At 45.8% G+C, this 18,652-nt stretch overlaps 1 protein-coding gene across 1 annotated transcript in view; it reads right to left on the reverse strand.

Moving 5' to 3' along the window:
* Positions 1 to 1,898: 1,898 nt before the first annotated feature.
* Positions 1,899 to 18,652, reverse strand: part of AGXT (alanine--glyoxylate and serine--pyruvate aminotransferase) — a 30,012-nt gene continuing 13,258 nt past the window's right edge. Inside the window, exons 6-11 of the mRNA XM_030575797.1 lie at positions 7,869 to 7,953; positions 6,760 to 6,855; positions 5,742 to 5,811; positions 4,910 to 5,005; positions 4,349 to 4,477; positions 1,899 to 2,006 (exon numbers count right to left, since the gene is read on the reverse strand). Of these exons, the coding sequence (XP_030431657.1) occupies positions 1,899 to 2,006; positions 4,349 to 4,477; positions 4,910 to 5,005; positions 5,742 to 5,811; positions 6,760 to 6,855; positions 7,869 to 7,953 (584 nt within the window). The remainder of the gene's footprint in view (positions 2,007 to 4,348; positions 4,478 to 4,909; positions 5,006 to 5,741; positions 5,812 to 6,759; positions 6,856 to 7,868; positions 7,954 to 18,652) is intronic.

The following is an 18,652-nucleotide window of genomic DNA, read 5'->3' on the forward strand; positions in this document are numbered from 1 at the left end:
CTTTAATGCAGCTCTGTAACCATATGGGAACCAATCCTGTCTGTGTTCTGTGCACATCCAAAATTCCTGCTGAATGACCCACCCTGGGAGCGAGTTACCAGTGACCCAGGGCTGCGGCAGAAGGAGGGTGCAGGTGGGTGGGGGGAGAGCTCAGGGTGGGACGGCAGGAGGTGTGGGGGGGCACTGGTGAGGGGGAACGGGGGATCCCAGGTTTGGGGCGGCAGGGGGTGGGGGGAGGGCACTGCTGGGGAGTAAAGGGGGAAGCCCAGCGCTGGGGCGGCAGGGGGTGTGGGTCGGGGGGGGAGAGCCCAGGGCTGGGACAGCAGGGGAGTGCAGGGGGGAGACCAGGGCTGGGATGGGGGGCAGCCAAAAATTTTTTTGCTTGGGGCGGCAAAAAACCTAGAGCCGGCCCTGGGTGGTTAATGACCAGAGCTGAGCCAGCTCACCTCACATGATCACGCCCTGAACCCATAAACTGAATGGGTTCCCCCCATGTTTGCTTTTACTGCTTTGATCACAGCAGCTGTGCTGGGAACCCAACATTCATTGGCTTCACATTGTACAAATGGGAAAAAGAGCAGTTGGGACAGAGCTGAAATAAGCTTGTGATGGAGGCCAGATGTTGACACCAGAGTGTCACCAGCACAGGAGAGGTGAAGGGGCTACGCATGGCACATAGACCCTTTTCAGTCCTCTGCCTTTGAATCGCTAGATGAATGGACACAAGACAGTTCTCTGTGTATGACACACTCAAGTACAGTACTACCACATGGCTGCATAGCTGAGCTCCAGTCAGTGCACGGTAAGCCATGACCCCTGGAATTACTCCTAGTATTGCTGGTCAGTTGTACTGTGCCTTCTGCTACTGGAAGTATGCTGTTCTGTAGCAAATCAGAGTGACACACAACTGTGCTGTGCCATATGTCGCTGTTTATTAACGCAGTATGATCTATTCTGGGGTCATGCCCTGTGCACCAGTGAATTTACACGTGTATATAGCATATGCTTTTGCATGGGTGTGCCAGTAGAGCTTGGCAGTTGAAGGGAGCTTCCAAGTTCCTGATTGGTTGTAATACCTGCTTTGATGATGTAGTTTCCTGTTTGTGGGACCACTGTAAGCAGGATTGTGAGGCCGTCCAGGCTGCTGTACTCATGCCGAAAGGACTAACATGGCAGAGGGCAAGAAGGAGGAGGAATATGAAGCCTTGATCCCAGGAATCCATGGACCTGCAAGTCAGTGTGCAGCAGGGAGTGCAAAGCTGTTGTGCTGGAGGGCAGGTGTGAACAGAGCAGGCACAGAGGGTATAGATAAACACCAGGCCAGCCCTTGGCACTCAGCACACGCCTGCATGTCCGCTGTCTTAAAAGAGGGCAGGGTGTGAAAGGGGGAGGGCACAGGAAGAGAATAGGCCTGGCTGAGGAGACCAGGACTTAACTTTAGCTTGGTGCTCACCTCTCTGGCCTTGCTGTCACTGCTAGGCAGGAGCACCAAGGTGTCCAGCAGCACTCTCACTGATGCAGAATCAGGTTCCACTGTGCTCCCAAGTCCTCCACATCCCTTTTGCCTCATCCTTCACCTGAATGCTGCCAGATCAAGTCTTGGTCATTCATCAATAAAGCAAAAACTCTGAATATCCATGTGCAGATCCACCTAACACTGCAAACAATCAATTCTCAATGGAGCATGGCTCCCTGGGTATGGCGTGGTTCATTTTTCCCCTGTAGGGTGCTGCAGCTGGTCAGGCGCTCATCAATATTTCATCGGGCAACAGACATGAGGGAAATGAGAGCAGTGGCCCCACTTCAGCCTCCTGCTTGAGTTCAGGAGAAGACAGTGGCATTAGCAAGGCCTGAAATGATTTCTCTGTACTTGTGTCTGCAGCTGCACTGGGAGCTGCTCACAGCTTGTTCTTGTGGCAGTGCTGGAGGGCATCTTTCAGGGCATGGAGGACTCGGTCCACATTGAATTTGGTGGAGTTATAGCCCATGAGTCCTATTCGAAGAACCTGAAATTGAGAAAAAAAGAAACTCAGTAGAAAGTAGTAAATATTGATGAGATCAAATTGGTTCTCCAGGGTTGGCCCAGTGACATGTCGGATTGCATGTCTGCAGGGGATGCAAGGTTCATGGAGGAGGTGAGACCCATACCAGTGACTTCCTACACACATACCATACAATGGGCCGGATTCTCCAGTGCCCTGCACTATGTACGGTCACTTATGCCTGGGCAAAGTGAATGCAAAGGAGGTGTAAAAAGGTAGCAGATCAAAATGGAGTCAAGCTGCCGTCACAGCCACATTGCAGTAGTGTACGCTGCAGAAGGTGCATGGCAATGGAGGAATCAGACCACATAGATGTAATTGTTTTTATCAATAATTTAAGCAAATACAAGTAAAATGAAAACACAAGAAATCTTCAGCTTCTTTGGTGGCACCTGCTTTAGCTCTGCTGGCCAGTATGTCAAAGATAAAATACACTAGGGAGCAACTTTGTGGCTGATTTCCTCCTAGGGTGACCACCTACAGTTAGAGATAATAAATGACATTATATGAAACACTAAAACAAAGCTTATTTGTAAGGAGCTGCCCTCCCAATGCTTTATTCATCCCTTTATATCTTGTTATACTATTCCTTATGACTACTGGAGAAAAGTACCTCATATATTGACTTGGGTTGATCCAATTCCTATTGAAATCAATGGGAGTCTTTCTATTGACTTCAGTAGGAGTTGGATCATGCCTCCAATAAGGAACAGCTCTTAAAATAAGGAACCAATGGTCAACCTAGGTCCTCCTAGCCAAGGCCCTGCAAGAATAGCTTTGCTTAAAAACTCATCCCTATAAGTCTGCAAGCTTCTCACAAGTGTTATGCCCAGTCCAGAACAAGGTAAACTCTCTACTGAGGCTTGGAAAAAGTGCTCAGAGCACTTGACCTAAAGCCAGCATAAATCTCATGCTGTTATTGGAGCTTCCCTCTCCTCTAATAAATGATTGCATTTGAACTTTCCCATTTTCCCTAGTCTTTTCCAGTTTAGGGTAATGACTGGTTAGTAACAAGCCTACAGAAAAAGACTCTTTAATGTAGCTGTCTTAGGTATTCTCTTTTAATTTGCATTCATTGACACAAACAAGGAAAACATGGAAAGAACAAAGACTAGCTTTTCTTCTCCTCCGAAATTTGCTTTCGCAAATTTTTCTACAAGCAATTCCATTCTCTCTTGGAAAGACCTACAAATGCTACACCCCCTACCACATACCTTCTATTCTGCCACACACCTTCTACCACACACATAATGTTGTGTATTGGGGGGGAAGGAGGTTGTTTGTTATTACAGCCCCTAATTAAACAGATGTCTATGTTAGAATTCCCTCACACAGCAACTGGCCTCTTTAAGAGGAAATCGGTCCAGTTCATCTGTGTCTAGTTGGTTGCCTGATAGAGGGCACCTGACCTCTATAGAGAACCAGGCAGCAGTTGAGAAAGGGGAGTAGGAAGCAGCAGCAGGAAGGTGGAGAAGAGCAACTTGGCCAGCCCTGTGGACTGTGAGGGAAACTGGGGCAGGACTCATCTGTATCACTGTGGTTGGCTACAGAAGGGTGGTAAACCCTGCTACAGGTTCCTAATAGTCACTGCTTATTTTGCAAGTGGCTGTAAGAGCACAGCATGCCAGGCCTTATCTAGAGACAGCTTTTTCTCCAAGTTTGCTTATTTCTGGATCTCAGTGCATGAAGCCCTGATGCAGCAGTTTGTATCAGTCTTGGGCTGCATTCCCTATGGAAGGCCCGAAGGATCTATTTGGAAAGGAGTCTGTGATTGGATGAGCTGGGGGTTCAGCATATCTCCTGGACTCCACTCTTCACAAGCCTATCCAGACCAGTGCTGAAAGTCATTGGGACTCAGCAAAGGCAGACGCTCATTTAGGGAAATCCTCAGATACCAAATCACTCCTTGGCCCCAGGTGAAAGGACCTATTTCTGTCAAGGAAACTGGCTCACTTGGTACCTTCCTGACACCAGACTGGGAGTTCCTTTGCGGGCAATGGATTCTGAGGTTCTTATTAAGCAGCAAGGAGGGAACCAGGAGGCTGATGACACTGGTGGCACTATCAGGATCAAGGCAAGTTCTTGGTTGGATACATAAAACACATATAATGTAGCACTAGGGTGATGTTCCACCAGTATCATTCCAGTGATGTCAATGGAGCTGCTCTAGATATAACAGAGGGAACTGAGAAAAGAACCTGGCCCATAATCTGTTGAGATCCATATGAGCATTTGTAGCAAGCTCAAGTACCTCACTAGCCACAGACATTAGCATAGTCCGACCCTGGCTGGCAGCTTGTACCTACCTTCCCTGCTGATGGTCCCAGGCCTCCTGAGATCTCAATTGCATGTTTATTCATAATAAACTCTGTGACCTCCTTCCAGTCATATCCCTCAGGCAGTACAAAGGTGGTGATTGTCGGGAGCCGCACCTCCTGAAAAATAGAGAGATCCATGCAGGAGGTCTCCTCTGAGCATGTGTAAACAGTCCTCTTCCCCCTCTTCCCCATTCCTTCTGTACCTTGCTGCAAACTTTGCCGTCTGGAACAAAAATTCCTTTCTATGGGGACGATCCTGCTTTTCCATCCTGGGTTGGCTGGGAATCTCCCAGCATGTGAAACCTCCTGAGAAATTCAGAGCTGGGCGAGATCCCCAGCTGGGGTCAATCAGCATAGTTCTGCCAGTGTCAGTGGAGCTACATAGATTTACATCAGCTGAGGATCTGGCCTCATCTGTCTCAAACTATCCCCTTAGCTCCCTTTCTCTGTAGCCCAGCCAGACAACACTGCATCCACAGTGTCAATCTAACAACATCAGTGATCCAGCAGGTCCTATGCAGTGTCCAGTAATATCAGCCCAAGTCCTACCTGTTCCTTCACAAAGAGCTGGAGACCCAGCTCCTGCAGCCCTGCACAGAGGTAGAGACAGTTCTCCTTGTGACGCTTCCAGGAGTTCTCCAGCCCCTGGGCCAATGGGGAGAAGAGCACAGCCATTAGCTAGGAGGTTACTGTCCCAGGGCCATGCATGTGACAGGCAGACACAAATCCCGGGTCAGATAGGTCGATTTAACATTTCATCTTGATGGGGAGAAGGCGGCTCAAGTGACCCTTGATGGGGCCTCTCACCTCCCAAGCACCAGTTTCCATCTAGCCCAGGTCTGGAATGACCACAATTTGTTAGCCGCTCGTGGCTGCACAAACCGAGCCCAGTCCTTGGGGGCGTTTCTAAAACAAAAAGCAGCTCCCCCAAGATTGGCCTCCTGCCTGGCAAGCTCAGCAAGAGGCCAGGACTGAATGGCGATGGAGATTGAACTATCCCTCCTGGAGAGGCACTAGATACACACTTTGATATTTGCCTGGCAGCTGCCCATACTGTGGTTAAATAAAAGACTTCAGTCTCCAGGGCTGTCCAACTGGTTTCTTCCATAAGCACCAAGCACAGATTTTTAAAGGCATTTAGGTGCCTACAGAGGCAGACAGATACCTAGCTCCATTTGAAAATCCCACCTGGCCAATGTTGGCATCTTTAAGCACATAAATACTTTAAAAAAATAGCAGTGTTATCTTCAACTGCATTTCTAAATAGCAATCCCAGCAACCAGCTTGGTGATGATAGTCCCAGTATCATTTTCCCATTCATGTTCCTTCTCTTTGCCTTTCCCCAGCCTGCCTGGCCCGAGTGTCTCCTACCATTGCTCACCTGTTCTGCAAGGATTGCCAAGCCTTCCCTCAGGCTGAAGAAGCTATTGATTGGTGCAGTATGATGGTACCTGTAATATATATGCGACATGCTGGAGAAGGGCTCATGACCACATGGACTAAATACATTATTGGATCAAATCAATACATTACAATCAATACTGAAACCTACACAGATCCTGGAGGCTAAGCCACCAAAAACCATACTTCAGCCTGACCTCCTCTTTCTATCCCACCATAGCAAGGGGAAAATGAAATGAAATGAGGTCACTACCAGGGCTGGATTTATGACCCATGGGGCCTGATTTGAATACTCGGCATCCAGGGCTTCGGGGCACTTTGGCGGCAGGGCGTTCTCTCCAGGTCTTCTGCAACACCGAAGGACCCCCCTGCCACTGAAGACCCCCGGAGCAGACCCCCTGCCGCTGAAATGCTGCCAAAGACCCCCAGAACCAGGCCTCCGCTGCTGAAATGCTGCCGAAGACCCCTGGAGTGGGGCCCCCTTAGGCACGGGGCCCGATTCCGGGGAGTTGGCCTAAAGCCGGCCCTGGCACTACACTAACATCAGAAGTTGGAACTGCATGAAGACTAAGCAGCAGCCCAGAATCTGCTGATGCCAAGGATGCAGATAGCAGGATGCTGTAAGCTGGTGTTGTGTGAGAAGTACTGTATTCTCTGGTTCACCTCTCCTCTTCTAGTGAGATAATGGGGGTGGGGCATGAATTAGTTTTGGGGGAAGAATGAGAATTAGCTCAGGGTTAGGCTGAGGGTGGACACAAGGGGTTTGGGGTCAGGTTGAAGTTTAGATGAGAAGTAGATAAGTTGTGAGGTCTGAATGGATGTCAGTTATGGAGCCGGGGTGAGTGCTGAGTTCAGGTGGGATTTGGGTGGGATTTCAATTTGGACTGAAGTGGAAATGCTTTGTGATTTGGATGAAAGCCCATCTGGACTCAGGTCATGGTGTGTTAAATCCCTGGTCAGAGAGCTGCTTCCAGGACATCCCAAAGCTCTCCCCTCACATTCTTGGCTTGTCGTCACAGCCCCAATAATTGGCCAGCCAGCCCATGTCCAGGAAGAAGGAAGGTGGCTTCGTCCTCCTGCTGAAAATCTTCTTCCTGAGAACATGGATATGACAAAGCTGAGTAACTGATCTGAGGAGCTCTGCCCTCCAGCCAGAACCTTTACTTAGTTCTCCCGCTACATGCACCACACAGATACACTCCTGGCCCCTCCGTTCCTCAGTTTCCCCACCTGTAAAATGGGGATAACAATAGTGCCCTCCTGTAAGGCACTTTGATATCTGCCAAGGGAAGCGCTAGATATGAGGTAGATATGGTTATTGTTAACTAGTCGAGCTTACTCCCTCTGGCTAGGGAAGGGAGGGGTTGCCTGGGTAGCACTCAGACGTGACATTGACAGAGGAACTGCTGGGACCGAGATCGATTCAACAGACTAGATAATGGTGAGATAGAAAGGAATCCTGCTGACTGCCCCATGAGGGAAAAGGCAGCCACTGCACTGGCCAGAACTGACCCAGTGAGACAGTGCCAGTGCCTGGCTTCCTGCAGCTTGAACTGGCTGTGGGCGCAGAGGGCTCCTGTGTACTGGGGAGGCTCTGACAGGCTGGGGCTGCAGGGGTAATGCCTGCACCTCAGGCTTAATTGGAAGTTGTCAGGCCTGGTCAGTGGCTGCTTTTACTCCCCCCTCATATGACATAGGGCCCGAGCCTGCCACCCTTCCTCTCATGGCGCGACGCTGACTCATGGGAGGGGTCTCCTAGATTCCAGCGGCACTGCCCCCAGGAGCGACAGCCCTGCTGCTGGAGGGCTGAGTGATCACCCTTCTGTACACTTAGGAATCAGTGGTCTCAGTCACCGGGAGAGAGGATATTTCTGGGTGCTTGAACACCTTGGGCTGGACTTGCCCATGTGTAACAGAGGGTTGAATGTGGGCCACCTTTCTCCTCTTTCAGAGACGTTGTTCAACCTGTGTAGGTGCTTCTACACATCTGTGGACCTGAGTCACCTGCTGCTTAGCCTGCCTCTCCCTGGTGTTGTGTACATGAGCACCTCTCCCTGGACCCGTGCACGTGTTTCACAATCTACAGGGATGGTGGTATTGTCCTCACCTGGCTCGCTCACTGAAGGAGATGGGGGAACTGCCAGGGGGAGCATTCAAGACTTTTTGAGATCCTGAGTACAAGATGTCAATACCTGTGTTAAATGGAAAAGTAGTGTTAGAAGCCCAGCCATTTCAGATTGATTGTGGAGGAAAGGCAGTGACACCATCCTTCCAGTCCTGACTAGCAACTAGCTTTCCATTAGGAGCCCACTTCTGCACCCAGGGCCGGATTAACTCTCCTGTGGGCCTGGGGCTATTAGATTTTGTGGGGCCCCTGTATACAAGCCTTTATCCTAATTTAAAAGAAAAGGATCACAATTATGGCATCGAAGCTATTAATTCTATACTAAACTTGCCTTTTAATTAACATAAAGCCGTTCTGTGTTTACATTTCAGTCTTAAAACATGTAGAATATAGTTAAGTTAATTCAGAATAGCCTACTTCATACCTTAGAACAGCTGTTATATTAGTTTCTTTCTGGTCTTCAGGGCTGAGGAATCTTCGATGATGTAACTGAAATCCAGTTGACGAAGCAAATCATACTCTATTGACATTAGAGTCAAATTATTCAGTCTCATCTGATCCATTCTTGACCTCAGCTTGTTTTTTATTAGCGTCAGTTTTAAAAACAATTGTTCTCCTCCAGTGTTAGTTACCGGCAGTGTCAAAAAAATCCATAAGGCAATATCTACATTGAGAAACACAGACTGCGGACGCCATTGTCTTAAAACGAGAAGTAGTGTCTTTGCTATTTTGTTTTCCTTGTGTTTTGTGAACTCCCTAAATTGAACCAGTTAATTTGCAAAATCCTCTTGTAAATTGGTACTATATTTGTTTTGTAGTTTAACAGCTGAATCATGTAGTTCTGATGCAGAAAGTAGATGAAGATAATTCATACATCTGAAGTTGCCGCATACCCCTTTGTATGCCTCATACCTGCAATGCGGCTCTGCAACAGATTTATCAATAACAACATTGAAAAGCTCCACGCAAGATTTCTCTAGGCCTGACAGCTTACAGTCCAGCTCCCCAGTTTCGTCCTGTTGTTTTTTACACTTCAGTTCACAGTGCTTTTCCGATTTATACTGTTGAAAAACTCGAGGTGTCATTTGTTTAGTGGTAGTTTCAAAGCTGTCAAACTGAACTCGTAGACCAGCCACAAAATCCTTTAAAGAGCTCACCAACTTTATAGCATTAGGCAAGTCAAGGTCAACAGCCTGAAGTGCAGCGCTTGTTGCTTGAAAAGGGTTCCAGAGGTTGCAAAGAAAAACAATTTGCAGCTTTGTCCATTTTCATGACCTGTGATGGAGCATCGTTGCATGTTTTTGGGTTCCGATTTGAATTGTCTGCTAGTTTTCGGAGAGATTCCTGAATATTTTTATAATTCAGCTGTAGTGCTTTTGTAGCCTGGGCATGTGCTGACTACCTTGTATCTGAAAGAGCTTTCACATCTCGATTCGCTTATTGTCATTTGGCTCTAATCTTGCAGTAACAATTTGCCAGCGAGTGGTTGATTTCAAGCAGAAATTTAAAAGTGATAGAACAAAACAAAGTATTTGCCTCCAAGAAGCAGTTTATGCTCAAAATCCCAACTAAATTGATAGTAAAAAGAACAGGAGTACTTGTGGCACCTTAGAGACTAACACATTCATTTGAGCATAAGCTCAAATTGAGAGATGAGCTGCACAAGGTACCCATTCTACTAAAGGGTTTATCTCCTGAATTTGTGATTGCAGACCTTTATATGCCCCTGACATGTTATTAGCATTGTCATAACACTGACATCTCAATTTGTTACGTCAATGTCCATCTTCTGCAAAACTGTCAAAACTGACTTGTTACTGCGAGAAATTTAAGAAAATGCTCTTGAATCTGCCCCTCTTGCGACACACAGCGGACAATGAACATAAGTTGATCTACGTGGGATATGTCAGGAGTGGAATCTACAATAATTGAAAAGTTCTTTGCAATCTGCAACTGACTGTTTATTTCTGAAAGCACCCTTTGTCCCATTAAAGTTATAAATTCCTCACAAATCATATAAGAAAGGTATGAAGACCTTCCTTACCAGCATTCCCGTATTTCTTTAATGTTCATAGAATCATAGAATATTAGGATTGGAAGACAACTCAGGAGGTCATCTAGTCCAATCCCCTGTTCAAAGCAGGGTCAACACCAACTAAATCATCCCAGCCAGGGCTTTGTCAAGCCGGGCCTTAAAAACCTCTAAGGATGGAGATTCCACCACCTCCCTAGGTAACCCATTCCAGTGCTTCATCACCCTCCTAGTGAAATAGTGTTTCCTAATATCCAATCTAGACCTTCCCCACTGCAACTTGAGACCATTGCTCCTTGTTCTGTCATCTGCCTCCACTGAGAACAGCCGCGTTCCATCCTCTTTGGAATCCCCCTTCAGGTAGTTGAAGGCTGCTATCAAATCCCCCCTCACTCTTCTCTTCTCCAGACTAAATAACCCCAGTTCCTTCAGCGTCTCCTCGTAAGTCATGTGCCCCAGCCCCCTAATCATTTTCATTGCCCTCTGCTGGACTCTCTCCAATTTGTCCACATCCCTTCTGTAGTGGGGGGACCAAAACTGGATGTAATACTCCAGATGTGGCCTCACCAGTGCCGAATAGAGGGGAATAATCACTTCCCTCAATCTGCTGGCAATGCTCCTATTAATACAGCCCAATATGCCGTTGGCCTTCTTGGCAACGTGAGCACACTGCTGACTCATATCCAGCTTCTCATCCACTGTAATCCCCAGTTTCTTTTCTGCTGAACTGCTGCTAAGCCAGAGTGTAGTGGTGCATGGGATTCTTCCTTCATAAGTATAGGACTCTGCACTTGTCCTTGTTGAACCTCATCAGATTTCTTTTGGCCCAATTCTCCAATTTGTCTAGGTCACTCTGGGCCCTCATAGACTCCAGGACTGGAAGGGACCTCGAGAGGTCATCGAGTCCAGTCCCCTGCCCTTATGGCAGGACCAAATATTGTCTAGACCATCCCTAATAGACATTTATCTAACCTACTCTTAAATATCTCCAGAGATGGAGATTGCACAACTTCCCTAGGCAATCTATTCCAGTGTTTAACTACCCTGACAGTTAGGAACTTTTTCCTAATGTCCAACCTAAATCTCCCTGTCATAACTTTAGTCCCAGATTTGGACCTTAGCGTCCAAAATATGGGGGTTAGCATGAAAACCTCCAAGCTTAGTTACCAGCTTGGACCTGGTACTTGCTGCCACCACCCAAAAAATTAGAGTGTTTTGGGGCACTCTGGTCCCCGTGAGAAACCTTCCCTGGGGACCCCAAGACCCAAGTCCCTTGAGTCTTACAACAAAGGGAAATAATCCTTTTTCCCTTCCCCCCTCCAGGTGTTCCTGGAGAGATACACAGACACAAGCTCTGTGAATCCAGACAGAGTGACTCCCCCTCTCCGTTCCCAGTCCTGGAAACAAAAGCACTTTCCTCTTCACCCAGAGGGAATGCAAAATCAGGCTAGCAAATCCAACACACACAGATCTCCCCCTGATTTCTTTCTCCCACCAATTCCCTGGTGAGTACAGATTCAATTTCCCTGAAATTTCCCAGTAAAAAAAAAAACTTCAACAGGTTTTAAAAAGAAAGCTTTATATAAAAAGAAAGAAAAAATACATACAAATGGTCTCTCTGTATTAAGGTGACAAATACAGGGTCAGTTGCTTAAAAGAAATATGAATAAACAGCCTTATTCAAAAAGAATACAAATCAAAGCACTCCAGCACTTATATTCATGCAAATACCAAAGAAAAGAAACCATATAACTTACTATCTGATCTCTTTGTCCTTACACTTAGAAACAGAAGATTAGAAAGCAGAAACTACTTCTCCAAAGCTCAGAGAAAGCAGGCAGACAGACAAAGACCTCAGACACAAAATTCCCTCCACCCAAAGTTGAAAAAATCCGGTTTCCTGATTGGTCCTCTGGTCAGGTGCTTCAGGTGAAAGAGACATTAACCCTTAGTTATCTGTTTATGACACTCCCTTGCTGCAGTTTGAGCCCATTGCTTCTTGTTCTATCATTGGAGGCTAAGGTGAACAAGTTTTCTCCCTCCTCCTGATGACACCCTTTTAGATACCTGAAAACTGCTATCATGTCCCCTCTCAGTCTTCTCTTTTCCAAACTAAACAAACCCAACTCCTTCAGCCTTCCTTCATAGGTCATGTTCTCAAGACCTTTAATCATTCTTGTTGTTCTTCTCTGGACCCTCTCCAATTTCTCCACATCTTTCTTGAAATGCGGTGCCCAGAACTGGACACAATACTCCAGCTGAGGCCTGACCAGCGCAGAGTAAAGCGGAAGAATGACTTCTTGTGTCTTGTTTACAACACACCTGTTAATGCATCCCAGAATCACATTTGCTTTTTTTGCAACAGTATCACACTGTTGACTCATATTAAGCTTGTGGTCTACTATGACCCCTAGATCTCTTTCTGCCATACTCCTTCCTAGATAGTCTCTTCCCATTCTGTATGTGTGAAACTGATTGTTCCTTCCTAAGTGGAGCACTTTGCATTTATCTTTATTGAACTTCATCCTGTTTACTTCAGACCATTTCTCCAATTTGTCCAGATCATTTTGAATTTTGACCCTGTCCTCCAAAGCAGTTGCAATCCCTCCCAGTTTGGTATCGTCCGCAAACTTAATAAGCGTACTTTCTATGCCAACATCTAAATCGTTGATGAAGATATTGAACAGAACCGGTCCCAAAACAGACCCCTGCGGAACCCCATTTGTTATACCTTTCCAGCAGGATTGGGAGCCATTAACAACTACTCTCTGAGTACGGTTATCCAGCCAGTTATGCACCCACCTTATAGTAGCCCCATCTAAATTGTACTTTCCTAGTTTATCTATAAGAATATCATGCGAGACCGTATCAAATGCCTTACTAAAGTCTAGGTATATCACATCCACCGCTTCTCCCTTATCCACAAGGCTCGTTATCCTATCAAAGAACGCTATCAGATTAGTTTGACACGATTTGTTCTTTACAAATCCATGCTGGCTATTCCCTATCACCTTACCATCTTCCAAGTGTTTGCAGATGATTTCTTTAATTACCTGCTCCATTATCTTCCCTGGCACAGAAGTTAAACTAACTGGTCTGTAGTTTCCTGGGTTGTTTTTATTTCCCTTTTTATAGATGGACACTATATTTGCCCCCTTCCAGTCTTCTGGAATCTCCCCCGTCTCCCATGATTTCCCAAAGATAATAGCTAGAGGCTCAGATACCTCTTCTATTAACTCCTTGAGTATTCTAGGATGCATTTCATCAGGCCCTGGTGACTTGCAGGCATCTAACTTTTCTAAGTGATTTTTTACTTGCTCTTTTTTTATTTTATCTTCTAAACCTACCCTCTTCCCATAAGCATTCACTATATTAGACATTCCTTCAGACTTCTCAGTGAAGACCGAAACAAAGACGTCATTAAGCATCTCTGCCATTTCCAAGTCTCCCGTTACTGTTTCCCCCTCCTTACTGAGCAGTGGGCCTACCCTGTCCTTGGTCTTCCTCTTGCTTCTAATGTATTGATAAAAAGTCTCCTTGTTTCCCTTTATTCCCATAGCTAGTTTGAGTTCATTTTGTGCCTTTGCCTTTCTAATCTTGCCTCTGCATTCCTGTGTTATTTGCCTATATTTATCCTTTGTAATCTGACCTAGTTTCCATTTTTTATATGACGCCTTTTTATTTTGTAGGTCACGCAAGATCTCGTGGTTAAGCCAAGGTGGTCTTTTGCCACATTTTTTATCTTTCCTAACCATCGGAATAGCTTGCTTTTGGGCCCTTAATAGTGTCCCTTTGAAAAACTGCCAACTCTCCTCAGTTGTTTTTCCCCTCAGTCTCGATTCCCATGGGACCTTACCTATCAGCTCTCTGAGCTTACCAAAATCCGCCTTCCTGAAATCCATTTTCTCTATTCTGCTGTACTCCCTTCTACCCTTCCTTAGAATTGCAAATTCTATGATTTCATGATCACTTTCACCCAAGCTTCCTTCTGCTTTCAAATTCTCAACAAGTTCCTCTCTATTTGTTAAAATCAAGTCTAGAACAGCTTCCCCCCTAGTAGCTTTTTCAACTTTCTGAAATAAAAAGTTGTCTGCAATGCAGTCCAGGAACTTATTGGATAGTCTGTGCCCCGTGGTGTTATTTTCCCAACATATATCTGGATAGTTGAAGTCCCCCATCACCACCAAATCTTGGACTTTGGATGATTTTGTTAGTTGTTTGAAAAAAGCCTCATCCATCTCTTCCACCTGATTAGGTGGCCTGTAGTAGACTCCCAGCACGACATCACCTGTGTTTTTTACCCCTTTTAGCCTAACCCAGAGACTCTCAACACTTCCGTCTCCTATGTCCATCTCCACCTCAGTCCAAGTGTGTACATTTTTAATATATAAGGCAACACCTCCTCCCTTTTTCCCCTGTCTATCCTTCCTGAGCAAACTATACCCATCCACACCAACATTCCAGTCGTGTGTATTATCCCACCAAGTTTCAGTAATGCCAACAATGTCATAGTTGTATTTATTTATTAGCACTTCCAGTTCTTCCTGCTTATTATCCATACTTCTTGCATTTGTATATAGGCATCTAAGATACTGGTTTGATCTTGCCTCCCAGCTTTGCCCTGACCCTCCTTCCTCTCTGCCATTATAGCCCGTGCTCCCTCCTGTTTCCAACCCATCTCCCAGGTCTTGTTCCCCACTTACCTGTGGGGTTTGCTCACCTGTCCCCGTCGAACCTAGTTTTAAGCCCTCCTTACTAGGTTAGCCAGTCTGTCCCTGTCCCTACCCTCCAGCATATCTACCTCTCCCTCCATCTTAGTGTCATCTGCAAACTTGCTGAGGGTACAATTCATCCCATCATCCAGATCATTAATGATTAATCCTTTAGAAAAGGATCAAACTGACTCAATAATTCTAAGGCGCCCAAGTAATTCCCGTTATTGGGGGATCCAACAGTTTCATTGTCTCCTTTGAAAGAAAGCCCACACTCTGCCAGTAACTTAACAACTTCAACAAACAGTCTGAGGACCTCTTTCTAATAAGCAAGGTCAGTTTCAAACTATTTTTCCAGTTCCAAGTCAATTTGCCCTTTGGCTTGCGTCGGAGAAATCCCAGTAAGCATTGCATTTCTGTGACAAATGTTGCTCTCGTGCTCGACAACACAAACTGCATCATGTTTCCAGTCATTAAAGCCACAACCACTAAATGCCCTTGTATGAGAGGATGAATCTCCAAACAATTGACACACACACAAAAAAAAACAACGGACTCTGTTGATAGAAAATAAAGAAGCCACTCAGGAGGTACAGATTCCCCATTTTGAAGAGTATATGTGAAGAGGCTTTTCAATAAACACCGTTTCTGGTTTTTGTATTGTTTTTCAGACACTGAAAAATCACAATGTTTGTTTTGACACAGTGTTGGCCCCTTTGTGATCCAATAAGATTACACTGTTTCATTTATTGGGCCCAACGTGCTGCATCAGTGTTGTATGGGTCAAAGTTAGCTGCGTTTTTGCCTTCATCACATGCATCTATGTCACTCTCATCCAAAACTGGCTGACTGACTGTGTCTGGACTGGCTGTTGTGGCCGCTGTTGTTTGCTTGAGTGGATTTGTGATGCTTGTTGACTTATTTTCCAAATCATTAATATCTGGTGCATTTGTTGGTGGTTTACTGAAATAGCCTGTCAATTTTGGTATTTTGTTTAACAACTGTTCCCGATTAATCATTTTTAACTTCTGCACTTTCCTCTTTTGAGCTCTGCTGCCATATTTTCTAGGTGCACCATTATCCGACATTTTTATAAAACCACTGCACAGTGGCACAGATCCAAGCAATAAGAAATGGCACATGATTGGATTTTATCACATGATAATTATGATCAGGAAGTTGTTTTAATAAGATATGTTAGTAAAATAGGTTTGTTCTATCCCAAACCACAGATCATATATTTTATATATATATATATATATATATATATTCATGTATATAATTATGGATTTATTTTTGCGGGGACCCCCCTTAGCCCAAGGCCCTGGACTGCAGCCCCTAAAGCCCCTGTGTTAATCCAGGCTTGTCTGCACCCTATCATTTTCTCAGAAATGCCTCATGTCTCATTACATATGGGTCAGCAGCTCCAACACATACCCTCTTGCATTTCAACCACTCACTGCAAGACACAGGACATCTCATCTCATGCTGCACAGATGTTACATTAGAATGACTATTTCATTGCCAGCCAGCCAGGGCAATCTGCATAATGCACAATTCACTATTCTCAACTCATTATCCATCATCCTAAGGATAGAGTGGTTTTAGTATCCCATTAGTGCCTCTTAGTCACCCTGTGATCTGGCTTAAACTACTCCTGAAAGTGAATAGAAACTACACCAGAAGACAGTATCCCTAGTGAACCATAGTGACACGACAAACTAATCATAGGTCTATTGAGGAGAAGGGCTATGGGTCAGAGTTAAGTCTCTTTTTGAACACAAACTATGAGGGTTTACGGTCCTGACTACATTTTTTCCAGTTTTGGGAGGAAGGGTTTGTACCTGAATTTCTTTCACAATGGAGAAAGGTAAATAATGGGGTTCCCCAAAGGTCTGTACTGGGACCAGGGCTGTTCAACATATTCATATATGATTTGGAAAAAGGGGTAAACAGTGAGGTGGCAACATTTGCAGATGACACAAAATTACTCAATATAGTTAAGTCCAAAGATGACTGTGAACAGTTACAAAGAGATCTCACAAAACCGGGTGACTGGGCAGATGAAATTCAATGTTGATAAATATAAAGTAATGCATATTAGAAAACATAATCCCAACTATACATACTCCAGAAAGAGACCTTGGAGTCATCATGGATAGTTCTCTGAAAACATCTGCTCAATGTGCAGCAGCAGTCAAAAAAGCTAACAGAATGTTAGGAACCATTAGGAAAGAGAGAGACAATAAGACAGAAAATACCATAATGCCCCTATATTAATCCATAGTACACCCACATCTTGAATACTGAGTGCAGAGCTGGTCTCCCCATTGCAAAAAAGATATATTAGAATTGGAAAAGGTGCAGAGAAGGGCAACAAAATGACTAGGGGTATGGAACAGTTTCTGTATGAGGAGTGATTAAAAAAACAGGGACTGTTTCGTTTAGAAAAGAGACATCTGGTGGGGGAATATGATAGAGGTTTATAAAATCATAAATGATGTGGAAAATGAAAAGGGAAGTGTTATTTACTCCTTCACATGACACAGAAACCAGGGGTAATCCAATAAAATTAATAGGCAGCAGATATAAAACAAACATAAGGAAGTACTTCTTCATACAACAATAAGTCAACCTGTGGAACTCATAGCCAGGGGATGTTGTGAAGGCCAAAGTATAAGTCAATTAAAAACAGAATTAGATAAATTCATGCAGGATAGGTCGATCTATGGCTATCAGCTGAGATGGTCAGGACACAACCCTATGCTCTGGGTGTCCCTAAGCCTCTGACTGCCAGAGGCTAGGACAGGGTGACAGGGGGTAGATCACTCGATAAATTTCTCTGTTCTGTTCATTCCCTTGGAAGCACCTGGCATTGGCCACTGTCAGAAGATAGGATACTGGGCTGGATGGACCATTTTTCTGACCCAGTATGGACACTATTATGTTCTTATGAACAGGAAATGCTATTACAGCCCCACCTTCTGGAACCCAAACCCTAGGCCGGAAAGCCCTACCCTCTGGATCTCAAACCCTAGGCTGAAGAGCCCTACCCTCTGAACCAGAACCCTAGAAGGGAGAGCCCTGCACTCTGGATCCCAAACCCTATGCCCGAGAGCCCTACCCTCTGGATCCCGAACCCTAGGCTGGAGAGCCCTACCCTCTGAACCAGAACCTAGGCCAGAGAGCCCTACCATTTGAACCAGAACCCTAGAAGGGAGAGCCCTGCACTCTGGATCCCAAACCCTAGGCCAGAGAGCCCTACCCTCTGGATCCCGAACCCTAGGCTGGAGAGCCCTACCCTCTGGATCCCGAACCCTAGAAGGGAGAGCCCTGCACTCTGGATCCCAAACCCTATGCCCGAGAGCCCTACCCTCTGGATCCCGAACCCTAGGCTGGAGAGCCCTACCCTCTGAACCAGAACCTAGGCCAGAGAGCCCTACCATTTGAACCAGAACCCTAGAAGGGAGAGCCCTGCACTCTGGATCCCAAACGCTAGGCCAGAGAGCCCTACCCTCTGGATCCTGAACCCTAGGGTGGAAAGCCCTACCCTCTGGATCCCGAACCCTAGTCCGGAGAGCCCTACCCTCTGGATCCCAAACCCTAGGCTGGAGAGCCCTGCCCTCTGAAACCCTAAGCCTAGCCTGGGGAGTCTTAACATCTGAAACCCTAATGCTAGACAGGGTAGTCATACTCTCTTGAACACTCACCCTTGCCTGTTAACATTTGTACCCTCATCCTAACCTGAGAAGCCCTACACTGGAAGCCTAATCCTTGCTTGGGGAGCCCTGTCTGTTGGAATGGCTACCCTGGTAGCCTTAGGCTCTACAACCCTAAGTCAAACCCAGGGTGCCCTACTCTCTGGAACCCTAACCTGAGCCTCAGGAGGCCTACTCTAGCCTGTGCAACCCAAAGTGCTAGAACACCAACCCTATCCTGCAGAGCCTTACCCTTTGAAACCCTATCCACAGCTCAAGGAGCCCCATGCTTTGTTTCCCTAAGCGTAGTTTGGAGAGTCCTCT

This window comes from Gopherus evgoodei, chromosome 9 (assembly GCF_007399415.2).
Source record: "Gopherus evgoodei ecotype Sinaloan lineage chromosome 9, rGopEvg1_v1.p, whole genome shotgun sequence".
Lineage (NCBI taxonomy): Eukaryota > Metazoa > Chordata > Testudines > Testudinidae > Gopherus > Gopherus evgoodei.